The sequence below is a fragment of the Motacilla alba genome, chromosome 9 (assembly GCF_015832195.1).
Source record: "Motacilla alba alba isolate MOTALB_02 chromosome 9, Motacilla_alba_V1.0_pri, whole genome shotgun sequence".
In the NCBI taxonomy this organism is placed as follows: domain Eukaryota; kingdom Metazoa; phylum Chordata; class Aves; order Passeriformes; family Motacillidae; genus Motacilla; species Motacilla alba.
Window position 1 is genome coordinate 18,320,741 of NC_052024.1, and position 17,125 is coordinate 18,337,865.

The 17,125-nt window shown below is 42.6% G+C and overlaps 2 protein-coding genes across 3 annotated transcripts in view; one reads left to right on the plus strand and one right to left on the minus strand.

The window, feature by feature from the left end:
• The first annotated feature begins 4,922 nt into the window (after positions 1–4,922).
• On the plus strand, positions 4,923–8,881 carry DNAJC19 (DnaJ heat shock protein family (Hsp40) member C19). The gene is made up of 6 exons (XM_038145684.1): positions 4,923–5,031; positions 5,330–5,381; positions 5,687–5,760; positions 6,093–6,172; positions 6,851–6,921; positions 8,174–8,881. The coding sequence occupies exons 1-6, from the start codon at positions 5,029–5,031 to the stop codon at positions 8,242–8,244; spliced, it is 351 nt and encodes a 116-aa protein (XP_038001612.1). The 5' UTR covers positions 4,923–5,028; the 3' UTR covers positions 8,245–8,881.
• Positions 8,882–10,126: 1,245 nt separating this feature from the next.
• The window catches only part of FXR1 (FMR1 autosomal homolog 1), a 31,748-nt gene continuing 24,749 nt past the window's right edge, over positions 10,127–17,125 (minus strand). The window contains exons 13-17 of one of the 2 annotated variants that reach the window (XM_038145682.1): positions 16,114–16,317; positions 15,256–15,456; positions 14,432–14,512; positions 11,995–12,086; positions 10,127–11,146 (exon numbers count right to left, since the gene is read on the minus strand). In XM_038145682.1, the coding sequence (XP_038001610.1) occupies positions 10,976–11,146; positions 11,995–12,086; positions 14,432–14,512; positions 15,256–15,456; positions 16,114–16,317 (749 nt within the window). In that variant the 3' untranslated portion in view covers positions 10,127–10,975. The remainder of the gene's footprint in view (positions 11,147–11,994; positions 12,087–14,431; positions 14,513–15,255; positions 15,457–16,113; positions 16,318–17,125) is intronic. The other variant, XM_038145683.1, reaches the window with a different exon arrangement.

Genomic DNA, 17,125 nt, shown 5'->3' on the forward strand with positions numbered 1-17,125 from the left:
ATTAAAAATGTATTAATGTAACTATTACTTTTACATAGTTTTATTTAGCTAATAGCTAATAGTTTTACACTTTTGTCAGCTATTTAATAACTGCACAAATAGCTGAGGGTGTGAACAAGTGCCAGCAAGTTTGATAGGGGCATATAAACAGTAGTTAGGAAAACCATATGCATCCACCAAGAAAATATTATTTTGTTACTGTTACATTTTCAGACATGACTTGGTATTAATTGGACATTTTAGGTGAAGAAGTATCATTATTTCTGAAAGACTCACAAGCAGCTACACAGTTGCTGTGCTGTCTTATCCTGTGGCCCATTATTTGCCATAATTTAATGAAGAGATTCTGCACCTTGAGTGGTTGAATGGTCACACCAATGAGCAGGAACTCAGCCTTTCTGAGGAAAGCTCACTTCAGCACCAGCTGGCTTAAAATAAAAGGCCCTACAATACAATTTAGAGGCTGAGCTTCGGTTCACCCATCCCAGGTTTGTTTTCCTGAAATGAAGTGCTTCTAACTGCAGTGGAACTTAAGCAACTGGGATTCCTGCCCAAGGGAATCAGTACCTCTGGCACCAGAGCCCTTCTGGGTAAGCTGCTGGCTAAATCCCACCACCCTTTTCATGTGAAGAGCATCGGTGGCAATGGTGATCTCTTGAAGGGATCAGGCCATGATGACATGAACCATTCCTATGCAGCTGACGCCATCTCCACAACCCAACTGATACAAATTTCACAGTGGTATTCTCTATTTGAAAGAATACAATCACAGAAGACTATTTTAAAAGCTCATAAAACATTTCAATTAGCACCAGGGAATGGAATGGGGCCTTAGACACAAGAATGGACATTTAGGAGTGTGTGAATTGGGGGAAAAACATCCTGGCTTGATGGTATTTCCTCCTCAAGTGTTGGCATGGTATTACAAAGCAGGACACATGACCCAAATCATCAATACTACACCTAGGCCTTTCAGTGTCCTTGCCTTTCATAGTGTGAGGGAAGCAAACACTGGTTTAGAGGTGCAAAAGGAAGGACAAAGTGCCCTGTGCTCTGCTGTAGCTGTTTAAAATGCCTGCCTCAGATGGAAACTGGGGGATTCCCAGAAGGGATGTCACAGTCATGACCTGAAGGAACACTTCAGGGTGCAACAGAAGCCAAGTCTAGGTAAATCCAAAACTTTTGTGGCTTTTTTGTTTCACAAACAGGTCCCTGGTGAAAGCCACTGAGACTAGAGGGGCTGCATGTCAGTGTCCTGTGCCAGCTCAGTGTCACTCCAGCAGGAACTGCAATTTTCCAGACCACTTGTTATGCACAATTTCAGTGTTGTAGTCATTAGAAAGACTCCCTGTTAATTTCAAGCTGTCTCATGCTCCTCACCGGGCCCTCAATAAGAAGCAAAACCCAGAACAATACAGGTAAAAAAGGTAAGTATCAAACTTGACTTTAAAAGTTCTTGCAAGAAAACATATTCACATCTAGATTCTGTATTCCCTAGCTCAGCTTCAGGGAGTTTTGTGACTAATTTACTCACAATGACAAACATAGCCCCTCCACCACTTTCCAGCAACCTTACCTGCTTTATAACTCAGCCAGGGAGTCAAATAATGCCCCCTGTAAGTCAGATTCTCTTGTGTCAGTCAGTTCTCGTGAGAGTACCATGAACATGGATACCTGCCAGTCACACATACTTCACACCTGCTGCCAAAGTACACTGAAAGCTTGCTTTGCTTGATTAGAAAATCCACAACCATTCTTAGCAAGTGAGAGGATCTCACTTCATAATTCGTGTCATCCACACTATGCTCTAATAGTTATGATTACCAGTGTAATGACAGAGTGATGCTACATATACCAAGGTCATTTAGCCACAGGTAAGAGAGTGTGGCACTGTACTCTGGTATGCTGGGTGGACAAAAAGAGAGCAGAATTTGAAAAGGGATGAATGGAAAGAAAAAGAAAAAAATATATGAAAATTATAAACGGCAGACTGGCATAGCCAAAGAAGGTGGAGTAGGGGGGAAAAACAGGAACAAATTTGGCAGGGGAAAAAAATCCCCAAGATAATCTAGCTAAATTAAATTTTCATTATAAGTATCTTAAAATATTTTAAAAAATGTGTTAAAAATTCGTGCCCCAAGTAGAAGTTCTGCAAGCCTTTATCAGCTTGCTAGTCCAGTCACTGCACATACAGGAACAAGCAGTGTAGGCTTTGGCCAGTTGTGCATGTGACAACACAGAACTGGGATTTTGACTTAAACAAATGTTTAACAGCTTTGAAGGCATTTGACAGCTACACCACAAACCTTCTGAGAGCACAGCAATCTATTTCACCTTCTGTTCAGTTTGTGGAAGACACAGCTAAGAGAAAGTACAACCAGATTTCTGCAGAAAGAGTCTGTTAAACAGCCAAGTTTCTTTATGTACCATGTACCAGCTGCTTTGGATCATCCTATAAGATAAAGCTTCCAATACCAATCTTCTATCATGAGGCATTTTAACCCCAGAGTGGAAATCTGAAGAAAGCAGTACAGTAAAACACTTGACAGAAGAAACTGAAAAAGCGTCAGGGTTTCTCTGGCTAATAGAAAGGGAACAGTTTAGGAACACAGGCAAAATAAAAGGCTGCATACTCCAACTGAGAGCATATTTCTCAAACACTGAATAATTCTGCCTCCCTCCTGATTTCAAATACAGACATTTTTCAGAGTGGATAAGAACTGTAATGCACCTGTTTCACTTGAGCCCATTAGAACTTATTAATTTTCCCCTGGGAATGACCTTCCCTACCCCACCACAAGGCTGAGCAATAGACGATGCAGAGGAATAAGGTGCTGTAAAATGAACTCACCAGGCAAAGCAAACAGAACTTTGATTTCACTCTCCATGATGTCCAAGCTGAGACACATTTAGTTCTCCTTTATCTCTGAGAGGGAGGCACAACTGAGGGAAGAAACAAAGCCTGAGTTGTCTAAGTGTAAAAATATATACAGCATGCTTTAAAGGAATTATGGCATTTCATCTTGATGCCTTGTATTGTTTCACCTAATAATAAAACTCAAATTATTCCACCCAGTCTTGTCCAGTTGCTGGTATATTACATGTACCAATAATGCAAATTCCTTCATCCCACCTCCACTCTTGCCAGCCCTTCCCACTAATTTTCCTTTCTCCTTAATAAAGACGAAATCTCTTAAGCAAACACAGGCTTGCTTAAGATCCTGAGATCTTCCTTTCTGGATTTTCTTTAAAGGGCTTTTACAGCAGAAGAATAAGGTACATTATCAACCCCATTCCAAGACCAGTTTGCACATTTCATTACGTTTGTCCTTTCCCTCTAAAAATGAGAAATTTCACTATAGAAAAAACATCTAAGTAAAAATTTGCAAAAGCCTCTTTGCCAGTAGATTTACCAGTTCCTCTAAAGAGGGACTGGGGAGAAAGAGGAAGGACATAAAATTTCTTAGTAAAGTTTCTTAGCCAATGGTCAGCTGTGACACCAAACTGCTTGTGTGAGGGCTTGTGAATCCTAGACCTTAAGCAGCCAAAAGGCAGGTGGCTTTGGCCACTGGGTCCTCTGGGAGTCCCGAGGACAGTGACAAGTTCTACAAGCACAGGGGACAGCAGAAAAGCCTTCACTAAGGGTCAGGCAGACAGCAGGACTCAGCCTTAAGCTCTGACACTTGCAGCAGGACCTCAGGGCTAGAGGCTGGCGTGGTCTCCCTGCTGAGTTTCTCAGTTCCCAAAACTGCACCTTCAAACCAGAACCATGGACGGACAGACGGACACTTGACTGCTGCGCCGTGTGCGACACCGTGCTATTAACAGATGACACTATGTTATTAGTAACATTCAAACACGAGTGCCATGCCTGCAATCGCCACTGGATCCACAGCAATCCTCAGCAATCGCAGCGTGTGCCCGCCCGTGCAGAGCCGTGCCGAGCACACCGCCGGAATAAAAGACAGGGAAAATGGGAGAAATCAGAGAACTGCCAAGGCTGGAGGGCATCTCTGGAGGTGATCCAGTCCAAACCCCTCCAACAAGGCAGGGTCACCTGGAGCAGGTGATACGGGGACACGTCCGGGTGAGAGGGAGAGCCGTGACCTCCCAGGGCAGCCTGTCCCACACTGTGTATCAGCTTTTCCTCGTGTCGAGGTGAAACTCCTTGTGTTTTAGCTTATGGCCATTGCTCCTCGCCCTATTGCTGGGAAACACCAAAAAGAGCCTGGCACCATCCTCTTGGAGACATTTATGTGAATTGATGAGATCCCCTGTCAGAGGTCTCCTCTCCAGGCTAACCAGGCCCAGCTCCCAAGTGTCTCCTCACAAGAGATGCTCCAGACCTCAAACCACCTTTGTGCCCCCACTGGACCCTCTCCAGCAGCTCCTTGTCTTTCTCCTACCGAGGAGCCCAGAACTGGACAAATTCACCTCAGGAGGGACTGAAAAACTACTTTTATTTCAAGAAAAAGCGAAAAGGAGAATATGGCGTGCGAGAAGCCTCTGGATCAGGGTCGAAATCGCTTGATTTCATTAACAGTAAGGTCTGTACTATCAGTTTTACTACGCCGCGACTCTGGGCTCTGCGCATCCCCTGCTCCCACCCCGTCCCCATCCTCTACCCCTGTCCCCGCCCCTCTGTCCCTGTCCCGGCCCGTCTGTCCCCGTCACTGTCCCTCTGTCCCTGTCCCTGTCCCTCTGTCCCTGTCCCGGCCCCTCTGTCCCTGTCCCCGCCCCTCTGTCCCTGTCCCCGCCCGTCTGTCCCTGTCACTGTCCCTCTGTCCCTGTCCCTGTCCCTCTGTCCCTGTCCCCGCCCGTCTGTCCCTGTCACTGTCCCTCTGTCCCTGTCCCCGCCCCTCTGTCCCTGTCCCCGCCCCTCTGTCCCTGTCCCCGCCCCGTTCCCTCAGGCCCCGCCCGTTCCCGGGGCGGTTCCCGGCGCCGTTCCCGCCCCGCGCTTTACGGCAGCGGCCGCGGTTTGCGGCGGGCCGGTGGGTGCGGGCCGGGCCGGGCCGCGCTCGGGCGGACATGGTGAGTGAGGGGTGCCCGTGCCCGGCCCGGCGGCTCCCGGGGGCCCGCGGGCTCGGCTCGGTCCTGTGCGCGGAGCCAGGGCCCCGCAGCCCCCGCGGTGAACGGGCCGGGATCCCCTGGTGCCCGCGGCTCGGCGGTCCCGCCGCGCCGCCCTCGCCGTGCCCCAGCTGAGCGTGTCACTCCCGCCGTGCCGGGTCGGGCTGGTGGCGGCGCGTCCGCCCCGCTGGGCGCGCTGCCGGCGCGGCTTCCGCCCTTGTCCTGCGGTAAACAAACGCTGTGTGTGTTCGTTCCCATGCAGGCCAGCACGATGGTGGCGGTCGGCCTGGCCATAGCGGCAGCCGGATTCGCAGGTGTGTGGGGCACGGGCGGCACTGAGCTCGCAGCCGTAGCGGCGCAGCCCGCGCTGCTGAGCCGTGCCTCAAGGCGGTTTAATAGCTGGTACCGGGCGCTCTTTTGGGAGAGCCTCTGTTAATGGCTGTAATGAAACAAAAGATCAAAGTTCTTAGTGTTTCATGTCCCGAAAAGGTTTATTCCACACTCTAATCGACAAGTTGCCAGTTGCACTGGTAACTGACAAGTTTGCCAGTTGCACTGAATTGGTAAATGTTTGTTCAAGGAGCTATATTTAACCTCAGTCAACGCTGGTCTCTTTAAGGTCGCTATGCAGTAAAAGCTTTGAAGCACATGGAGCCACAGGTAAAACAAGCCCTTCACAACCTACCAAAACCTGTAAGTTTTTTTTTATTTGAAACTTTACTTGGTGAAATAACTACAGACTGTTGTCTCTGTATAGCATTGCTGTATTTTCTCCTGTATTTTGTCTGTAACAACAATTAATTGCTGCAATTCAGGTGGTGACTGGCTAATAGAGAACTTGTTTGGGCAAGTTTAAGTAATTATTTAAATAATGATGCTCTAATTCAACTGAATTTCCTATTACAAGTGAGAAGTTTTGCCATTTTTACGGACTAAAAGCTCAGCAGCTGCTAAAGCAATAATGAGTTGTTTTAACTGATACTTAGAAATTAGTGTGTTTTAAGCTAATAAGTTTTCTCTTTCAGGCCTTCAGTGGTGGTTATTACAGAGGTGGATTTGAACCCAAAATGACTAAACGAGAAGCAGCTTTAATACTAGGAGTGAGGTAAAGGAAATTGATCAGAAATGAAAGGTATACAGTATTCCAAAGCCACACGGGGTCCAAAGAAGCCATTTGAGGGAGCCTTGGGGCTCACTTGGTGTGAGGAACACAATTCTGATGCTACCTTGTGGTTCCTGTCAGTGCTGAGGAGTTCCAGGTGGATGCAGTGTGAAGGTGCTGCAAACCCACTTCTTGGATGTGGAATAAATTCATAGTCAGAACCACGTTGTAAGTCTGACTATGGTGGCAATCCCTGCCAAAGCACATAAGGCCAAATACACAAATTGATCAAATAAGAACTTTCAACTGTGAATTTTTTTTGGGTTCTGGATATTTTTTTACCTTAATAAATCAAGCAAATTTTTTTGCCTTAAAGCCTTTAAGAAGTTTTCAAAAAAAAAAAAAAATTACAGCACGATTCTGTTTCTTTTTAACTGTGCGGATGACCCCCACCCCATTAGACTGCTGTAGCATGTCTTTGCCAGCATACAGTGTTTGGAAAAGCCCTAGAAAGCCTCTGCAGGATTTAGACACTACAGATCAGTAGTAGGAAAAGATAAACATACGTGTTAGCTAGAGAATTGATGGTAAGACAGAGTGCTCACTTGTTGTCAGACACCTTTTGATGACTGAGGAATTTCATGAGGATCCCTTAAGTCAGTTTTTCTCTCTCTTTCAAAGCCCTACAGCCAACAGAAATAAAATTAGAGAAGCTCATAGACGGATCATGCTTCTGAATCATCCAGATAAAGGTAAGGAAATTAAGTAATGGTGATGAGTTAATACATGTTTTTAACACAGATGAATAGAATTGTGTAGGGAGGAAGTCAGACATAACCACCACCTCAACTACTAAGAAACCCACAGAAAACTGAGTGAAAACAAATCTTGGGGTACCTTAATCCAAGTTGATCTATAGCATATTTTTGTGTGTGGATGTTTTAAAGCCAAGCAGAAGGTTCAGCAGGTCAGTTTGTTAGCTGCTCTATCTTCTGTGAATACCACAGTAGAATATGATTTGTTAAAATGAGACTTAAAATCGCCTTAAATTTAGATAAAAAGCCAGAGGACCCTTGTGTGTTTTATATACCACTTCAAAGTCTGAGTCCATGTGACTCAGGAGTTCCCCATAAATGGCAAATACTGAGCCTTGCACAGCTGCTGGAGACATTAAATTATGAAATATTCCTCTAAGTGGTTCTCTGAAGGCTCAGAATCCAGTCATGCCTAAAGTTAGTAACTCAGGGCATCTGTACCTATTCTAGATTCTGTTCAGTGAGTCAGAATAATGTGTTGGTGTTTGACATTTAACTTCTTAATCATTGCTTAAAAGGTAAAATGGCTTCCTTTAAAGTGACTGTTGAATTCCTTACTTCTATGCACCAAAATCCAAAATAATCCATGGGGATATGCCTTTCATAAGTATTATCAAGTGAAAGTTACCTTAAAAATTAACCTTACTGAACATATGCAGGAGCTAAAGATAGCATTTTGTGTTGTACGTGACCTAAACACATTAATCTTCAAGTAAAACATTATAGTGCAGTTAATGGTATACACGCTACCAACAGAGTCATTGTCCCTCATGGCTTTACAGTGTTGGTGCATTCCACTGTGGATTCTGTCTCAGTCTCCCTGAGTAGTTTTTTGCCTTGTTTGAAAACTGAACTGGTCCCTTGGCACAGCAGCACTTTCGCTGGGCAGGGTTATCTGCAGGCCTGTTAGTTCCGTGCCTCTGTGTTCACCACCACTGTGCTAAGTCAGTGGTGACCAATTCATTTATGACTCGTAAAACTGGAGGAAAAACCACTCCAGGAAAATAAAAGCAGCCTAACAGGAGTGAGTGGTCTGACACCGAACTCGGGTGCCTTCAGGCATGTCCAGTTTGTTCTACAACTGGCAGAAAGACCACATTCTTTCTTCCTGTATCCTATGGCATTATTATCAACACAGGAGACAAATGTCAGGTTTTTATCATCTAATTTGAGGTTCTCTTTGTTCTAGGTGGATCTCCATATGTAGCAGCCAAAATCAATGAAGCTAAGGATCTACTAGAAGACCAAGCTAAAAAATGAATGAGAAAGAAAATCACTCATTCAGAGGGTTTGTCCCTGCAAATGATTATTTTTGATAAATGGCTTAAGAAAAGTTCTAATGTCAGTCTTTGACTTAATATAAATGAAGCTGGAAATACAAATCCAGGGAGGTACTTCCCTCCCCACTTGGTCACTTTTTTTGGAAATATGTGAGGGAGTGAAGCTTAAGGATTTTTTTTCATGGTTGTTCTTTATTACAGCAAAATCTGCCACTCAGATACTTTGAGTGCTTGAGAGCAGTAACTTGGTGTGGCCAGTGTGTGTTACCAGGCGCAGGTAGACTCATGTGCTGTCACCCAATTTCTGTTGAACTGGTCTTGTTTAAAGTTCACGCTGCTGCTCTTCCATCTGCTAAAATTAGCACACTGAACGTGTTTGGGAAGGGGGTGGAGAAACCAAGAGGATTTATTGGACAGGAGGAACTGGGAGAGATGTGTGGTTGTCTCTGCCTGGAGAAATAAAGTACAGGAAACAATGTACTCCCTTGTCCTTGCCTTGGGAAAAACAAGGTTGGTTAAGTGTTACTGATGGATCTGGAACGCCCCAGACTTTTTTAGTAACTTTTAGTTTTGACTGGTTTTGATAGCATTTAATAAATTCCATATTTGTAATAGAAGTCCTGTAGCTTTATACATTATTGTACACTACAAAGCCAGAGCTCACTCAGTGAGGTTTGTATTTATGGTGATTAGGAAAACGGGAACTCTTTACATCAGTTGCTGATACCTCAGCTGGATTTGTGCTTTATGGAGCTTCTCACACCCAGGAGCTCTTGAGGATCTCAGCTGGGGCCAGGGAGCACATTCATACTCCAAGAATCTTCCCAGTGTTTCTGCTACTACGGCAAAGCACTGCACAGCACCTCTGGGAGTTAATGCCCACCCGGGCATGAACACAGTGGGGCTGAAAGCTTCCACTGCCAGAACCTGGACTTGGGAGTGCTGCTGGAAGCATCTCATCCCGAGTGCTGCCTGCTGTGCCTCAGCATTGCTGTGGATGAGTTCTGGGCAGTTCAGGAAGGATTACCACAGTAATCCTTCACATTACAACCTCCCGAAAAAGGCAGTAATTTTGCTCTGCTGCAGGATTTAAAGCAGGGTGAAGGACAGCTGATCTCTGGAAGCAGCACAGGCCAAGCCATATGCAGAATGTTCCTGTACTTAAGTATTTCCCAGCCAAATACTACTGACCTATTACATAACTTTTAAAAATTTTATCCGCTCCTGTGCCTGCCCCATCAGCTGAGATACTTGTGCACAATTCAGTTGCAGCTTTTAACGGGGTGTGTTGTCCCAGAGGGAGTGTTGTTGCTGAGTGTCCAACACTGAAGTCCTATGACAAAGTGTACACGCAGGTTGCTGCTTGGCACAGCTTGGCTGTAGCTGTCAGGTAGAGCAGCTGGTTAAGAACTCTTGGTTTTGTCCTTTCTGACAAAATCAGGCAAGACAATTTTTTTCATTCAGTCAGTTCAACTTCAACACTACCCTTTGCTCTGACTTCTTACACCTCCTTGCTACCAGATGCTTTTCCACACCTGTTTGGTGCTTCCTTGCTCTGGCTCACGTACCTGAAAGATGGGGGGGTGTGCCATGCTTTAACTGATCAAAAACTACATCTGCATTAATGCCTATATATGTTAGTCAGGTTATGCAGTTCTCCAAGGTAAGGAGTCTGGTTTTAGACTTGTTAACTGGTGTTTTCACCACTGCCTTAACAAAAGAAAGATCAGCATGTTAGAAACGCTTATGAAAAAAAGTTCAAGGTCCAAGCTGTCTCACAAGTAGGTTTCCATTGTTAGTTAACAGCTTGAAAACCTTAAAATCAATAGTAATTTAAATTTCTGATAGAAACAGTCAACAGATGGAAGATCAAAGTTTATTTTCTTTTACTACCAGCATACAAAAAAAACATATTGCACATCAAACAACCAAAAACAAAAATAAAAATACTCTACTAAGGACTAACATATGTAGTTTATACAGAATAAACTTTCTGGAAATTGATCTTTTCAGTAGTTCAGGTTATGTCTTAATGGACATGACTAATTCAGCTTAGTGTTAACTAAAGCTATGTTTGATTTTTAAATACTGTACAGTTTAATAAATAAACCAAACAAAGCCTCAATGTAGAACAGTCACTGCCAATGTCACCCAGTATCCCTGCAGATTATGAGAATTTAACAAATGCATTCCAGTGGTCTGCAGATTTTTCCTCTACATACAGCATTTAAAAAACATGTATTAAAACAGACCAGTTTCCAGACTAAACTAATGGAGAAATTACATTTCAGTGCAAAATATTTTAGACTGCATTTCTTTCTAGTATTCCTCAGGTGAAGAAGTGGTTGCATATTATTAAAAATGTAACAAAAGCAGCTAATGCTTTCATAAAGAGTATTATGTTAGGGATCCCCCTCACATCTTTGCCGTATTTTGAAAACAAAATAACATTTCCTATAGCCAGCAATTTTGTTTATTTAAATGTTACATATACTATCTCAAGGCACATCTGATGATATATTTATAACACAGTAGGTGTCAAAGTATGTTTAACATATGATTTCTCCAGGATCCCTCCCCTTTCTGTATTCCAAAATGGAGGAACTGAAAGTGCGGTGTCAAGACTGGCGATCCATATTCTATCTTTGGCAAGCTTATACAAGCACTATTTTAAATGTAATGTAAAAGAACTGTAAACTAGGAACTTCAGTTTATGAAACACCATTCAGCACTGCTTCTTCCTGATTATTTCCATCCTCCTGAACAGTGACTTTCTTTTCATCAGGGCTGTGCTGTAGTTTAGAAGGCTCATCCCCAGAGGTGGTGGCAGGACCATTCACTGCCTTTTCAGAAGGGCTGTTTTCATCAATCGCATCTTTTGCCTTACAAAAACAAGAAGAGGGGAGTTATTAAAACATACCAATACAGTGTAATCTCAGTTTCTCTCTGGCTCACACAGCAGCTTTGCAAGAGGGTTCATCTCTTGTCTGTGCCTGTATCCTGTCACTTAAAGCATCTGATCACTTACCTTGTGGTTTATGGCATATTGCTCTGCCACTTTGAGGAAAACATGCCAATGTAACCCCAGCACTGCACACTCCCAGCACACCCAGAATGCTTATTTATTTCTCTTTGTCTAAGCCCATGAAGGAGTTTACTGAAAAACTGAGCTTTACACCCCTTTTGAAGTCTATAGCAAGACGGCATTTTGCTAATGGGTCTTTCTTGCATAACTTGTGACAATACAGTGGCACTTTAAAAGTAAAGAAATTCTGCTTTATTCAGTTCTGATTATTTTCCAGGATAATGTAATGCCACTCTGATCCTTTAAAGAAAAAGGATCAAAAACCTACAATCTTTGTAAAATTAATTCCTTCTAAAATAGTTTATACCAGTTACTAAAAATGCCACGTAGTATCCTCTATCCCTAAAGTGTTTTAAGGATTAGTTCTCCAGACTTACCATGGGCAATTTTCACATTTCATTACATAATGCAACATTACTAAGTATAATATTTTAAAATGTTAATATAGTCCCTAAAATCTGCAGCAACAGACAACAAATCATTGTCAGTTCTATTTACTCTGGGCCCTTTTTGCTTTTAATGATTTGTTCTTGAAATTACATGCACTTGTAGTCAAATGAGGATGAGCTAACTGAAGCCTTCATGCCTTTACTGTTCTGCTGCAAGGGAGGAGAAAAAAGGAAATGCACATTAAAAAAATCTTACCGTTTCTTTCTTGGTTTTGGCTACTGTCTCCTTTGGAGGGTTTCTCTGTCTACTTTGAGATTCAGCTCGTGATATATAATCAGCTACTGTTACTGTTCAAGGAAAAAAATCACAGTGATGCTCACATCAGCAGTCAATTCAGCATGAACCTTCATGTCTTTTCTGCACAAGTTATGCTCTAACTGGGAGACATCTCACAAAAGGCCTTCACACTTACAGGTTATCAGCCACACAGCAAGGATCAATTTGTTTCTGTTGTTAAAAACAATTTTTACTAAAATCGGTGGTAACAATGATCTGAAGGTGGACTCTTAATAAAACCAATTTTGGTCCAACTGCAGAATTTATTGGAGAAGGGCTTTCTGTTCTAAGTTTGAAGATATTTGATTGCAGCTTTTGAACTACAGACTGTGTGTGTGTCACTGGGGTTTTATTAGCTGAGTAGTGAAGAATTTCACTAATGAAATGAAATGAAACGAAGACACTTAAACAGTGCCCAGAACTGGGGTGGGTCAGAGCCTGGAATCACTTAGGATGATGTGATATCAAATCTTTGGTACATCACAAAGTGACTGAGGAGGGAACTGGCCCTCCTTGCTGTAGTAATAGTGCCAGCAGCACTGTGCCCTGGCTCGGGTGTGTGGACACAGGTGGTGCTGCCGGAGCCAGCCCAGCCCAGGGGCAGCACAGCTGTGTCTGTGCTGGTACAGCTGCACTCACTGGGGACACCCAGGACTTCTCTGACCTCTCCTTACCTCCTCAACACATGTTCTGTAGTCTGGTTTTGTCTGATCCTGCCCTCCTGTAAACCACACCAAGACTCAGTTCTACCCTTAGAATACAGAGTACTGCAACTTTAAATATACACTTGTATCTATGAAAAGCTACAGCACATTAGGGTTGGCAAGCATTACCTATTGAACTGTACAGTCATTTCTATTTAGTGTATCAGGTTATTTAGGTGAGCTATTTTTCGGGATTTAGGAATGACTGTGCATAAAATCTAAATCAGACTGGGAACTACAACAGATGAACTTTCTGTTACAGTAAATGGACTTCTTACAACTGGGTCCTTCCTGAACTGTGAAGGCCAAAGGAGTTTCTGCACAAGTACTTTTTCTTTAAAATGAGGTTTTGAACCCAACGCCTCTAATATTAGTAAATAGGAAGCATGTTTCATGCACACAGTGCATTCTTAATATTCCTCTATGAATAAGGCATCATAACATACAGCAATTTAAATTAAGTGATATAGCTAAATGACTGAAATACAGTAGTTGGCATGGGGGGGGAAGAAGGGAAGAGTTCCTTCTGTCTTAATTTCACTCACTAGGTATTTATGAAGACTTTAAATTATTACAGCATTTTACCAAAGATATCAGAGAAATCTTGTTTGGGAAATTTTGTTATGTTCTTAGAATACTTAAGATTTGAAAGAATTCCCATGGTTTTCTAGAAATGACTAACATTCCTTTACATTGCTGGCTAAGTATCTTAGAAATAAAAGCTGAAATCCTTTCCACTTTTTCTGCCCCTTTACAAATCACTGCTATGAAAACTGTAATGTTGAGAAGAAATGTGTGGGTTTGAGGTTTTTTAGGAGGGTGGAGTGTTTGATTTTTTCCTTCCCCCAAGTTTTAGCACAATAGAACAACTTTTTTCATCTTAATCAAATGTTGTATGAGCACCCCAGATACAAGGAAGACAAATATGGGTGAAATTTTGAACCTGTCAATCTAGAAGACCTTCTGTTACTACCCTGCGCCGTGTATGTACAAGCATTTTCTAAACAGGGCATTGTACTGATAATTAGCCAGTTCACCTTTAACATTTCAAGTGTTAGTACACACAAAAGAAATGCAACAAGCCACAACAACAAAAAATTGGAAACATGCAATTTCACTTAAATTCCTCCTCCTTCCCACCCTCAATTTGCAGATGACTTAAACTATTCCCAACAGCCAAGGACTGAGAGCAGCAGTGTGATGCAGGTGTGGGGCTGGCAAACCCCACCTGAGTTCCCTCACTGAGCTCTGCCAGGACCCACATCCTGCCCCTCCAACACTGCTGCTCAGCCAGTGCTGAAAAGGTTGTGTCCCAGTCAGTGCAAGCGCACAGATGCAGTGAGTGCAGACCATGAACCTTCATGTTTGTCGTGATCCTGGACCACAGAACTCAACAGCCCTCTGGCCATTGACTTCAGTGAGAGCTGGATCAGAAGCGTAACTCGTATGTCCAAGCAAAAAGTTAGACATCAATTAGTTTCATTAGACAGATTTTAGAAGTTTTCCTAGTAGAAGAAATGTCTCATCTTTATCTAGTAGTCTTATTAGTTATTGAGTAACCTTTTGATATTATGCAGCTCTATGTAAAACAGCAGACACAACATTCTCTCATGCTTTTGACCTGAGATTACCCACAGCTCCACTCGAATTACCTGGCTGTCTATCTTCTGCCTGACCCCTGAAGCGACGCCTGCGGCTACGATTGCGTCGCTGGGGTTTTTTGTCACTATCATCTGCAATTGCAAAGTTTATAATGAACTATTTCTGATCATAAAATAAATAAATTCTTCAGCAGTTTCAGCATGGGGCAATTAAAATGGCTTCTGTTAAAGACAGAGACTAAGACAGAAAAGCTAAAAGAAAATTTTATACTGAAAGCATACACAGTAACACAAAAGCTAGATTTTACTTTTTGTTCTTGGTTCATTAAAACATTTAGGCACATGCTTAATGACCTCAGATTTCATTTATTAAATAACCATATGTCAAATTTTAGCAACATAACCCAGATTTTTTTTTCTACATTAAGCAACAATTGTATTCTCGTCCCAGTGAGTACCGAGAGATTTTACTGAAGGAAACTTCTTAAGTAGAAGCTGGGTAGAGACAAATTAACAGCTACTTAAGGAGCTTTCCCCACACCAAGACTGAGGTTACCAAGGACAAAACAGAATGTGGATCTGACAGTACGGTTTCTATCAAAGCAGCAGTGCAATGGGAAACAAAAAGTCAAGTCTTTGGTGTCTCCATCAGACAGTTTTTACAAAAAAAGGCACATGAAAAGGCTAGTGGAGCTCAGTAAACAGAAGATTCCATGGCACTGCCACGGAGGGAGTCTTTCTTTAATCAGACAGCAACCTTGAACAGAACAACGATTTGTCACTTACAAAAACAGACAAGGGCTTCACTACACTTACAGGGACAACACATTTATTTCTTAGCTTGCTCTGGGACTACCATCCAACCATTTACATACCTAAACCATTCTCATTAACAGAAGCTGTATCAGACTCTGTCATCCCATCCATAAGAACAGCATCTTCATCAGTCCTCCGCCGGCGTGACCTCCTGCGGCGGTTGCTGCTGTGGTGGGACTCACTGGCGTCCGTGTCCACGGTCTGGTCTGACTCCGTGTTATCCAGCAAGCTGTACGGGTTGCTGTCCGGGTCTTTAAGCACTAAACAAACAAAAAGTGTCCATCTAAGATGCTGCAGAGATGCGATTCCCAGGCTGACTTACAGCTGTAGCTGAAAGTTTCAAACTACAAAGCAATCTTAAGGCAAGGTGTAGCACACAGAGCTGAACTATTTGATCTCAAACTGGATCCTCTGACTCTAACCCAACACAAACAATTTGGGGCACCACAACAGCCCAATCTGCAGCTGCACTATTTAACCACAAAGATTTCCAAGGTGACATTTAGAGACCTTTTACTCAAACCTGCTAAGTATCTAAGACACTTTGTACTTGTGTGGTACTTCTGACACTTACAGTGTTGTACTAGCAGAGATTCTGATAAAACCTAACTTCCAATCAATGATTTCTTCTTTCATTCTGTATCTAAACATAAGCTTGCCTCAGAAGGCAGCCACAGGCAACATGCCAAAGATCTACCAACTTTGCTAATAACATTATTATGTGTGAGCAGTAAAGGAAGGAAATTAAGATCACTGTGAACAGAAAATAAACAAAAACCTAAAACACTACCACACAACTGCATTGAAATCCCAAGGTATTAAGATCATAATGTAAGAATGGAGTATTTTAAAAGAGTAAGAGGTTATACAGAAAATTGCCAGGAAGAAAATCTCAAAACCCATTTGGAACACAGTACCAGAGCTAATGGATGACTTTCCACCACGAGGTCCCCCACGCCCACGACCTCCAGACACGCTACGTCCTCGTCCCCCAGGACGTCGTCTGTTGTCACGTTGGTGCCTGCTCTCCCTGTCATCTTCTCCTGCCAAGGACCAGTCACTAAGTTCATCTTTTCTCTCAGATTCTGTTTCAGAGGGATTAGAGAGCTCAGAGTTTGTACCTTGTATGAGAAGGAAAAGAAAATTGGAAATTATTATGAATTTGGGTATTATATTCTGGTTTCATACCCTCACAGAACTATTCCAGCCAGCAAGGCTGGTTATATAGGTATGTTATTTTTAATAACAATATAATGCATAAATACATATATATATATATAAAAATACTAATACATACACAAGTATACAATCATAGATATATTTTAGTATTTACATATACATCATATATAAAAATATACGAACACATAAAATATAGAGCAGAAGTTACTGAAGTGAGATTCTCAATTTAAGTTTGTTTGTACTAACATGTGAAATAATGGCTGAAAGATCACCGAATCGGTAATTTCTGTACACAGATAAACCAAGCATTTAGCAGTGTTTCCTCTCTTTGTCTACACACTGCAGGCATTTGGTGCAGTTTCTAGGCAACTTCTCTGAAATTCCCAAGGACAACTTTGCCACCTTATAGCTGATGGCTGTTGCTAAGCAACCCCTTCTGGATGCTGTAATGGAGCTTGAACAATTTCAGTGTTTATATCAAACAGCATCTGCAACTCCTGGCCATCTCTGAGAACCCAAACCCACCCAGATTTTTACCACCTGAAAACCCAACACCTACTCTTCATTTTAGGTATCCAGGAACTCCCCCTACTACCCAGTCTGGAATATAAAGTTTTAGACCCATATAGCTTAAATGTGATTCTTGCCATTTTGGGAAGAAACAAATCCTTTAACTTTTCCAAATCACAGTGTGTACGTATAAGCAAAGTGAACAAGTTTCCTTACAGTTCAGTCAGCTCGCTGGGAAAT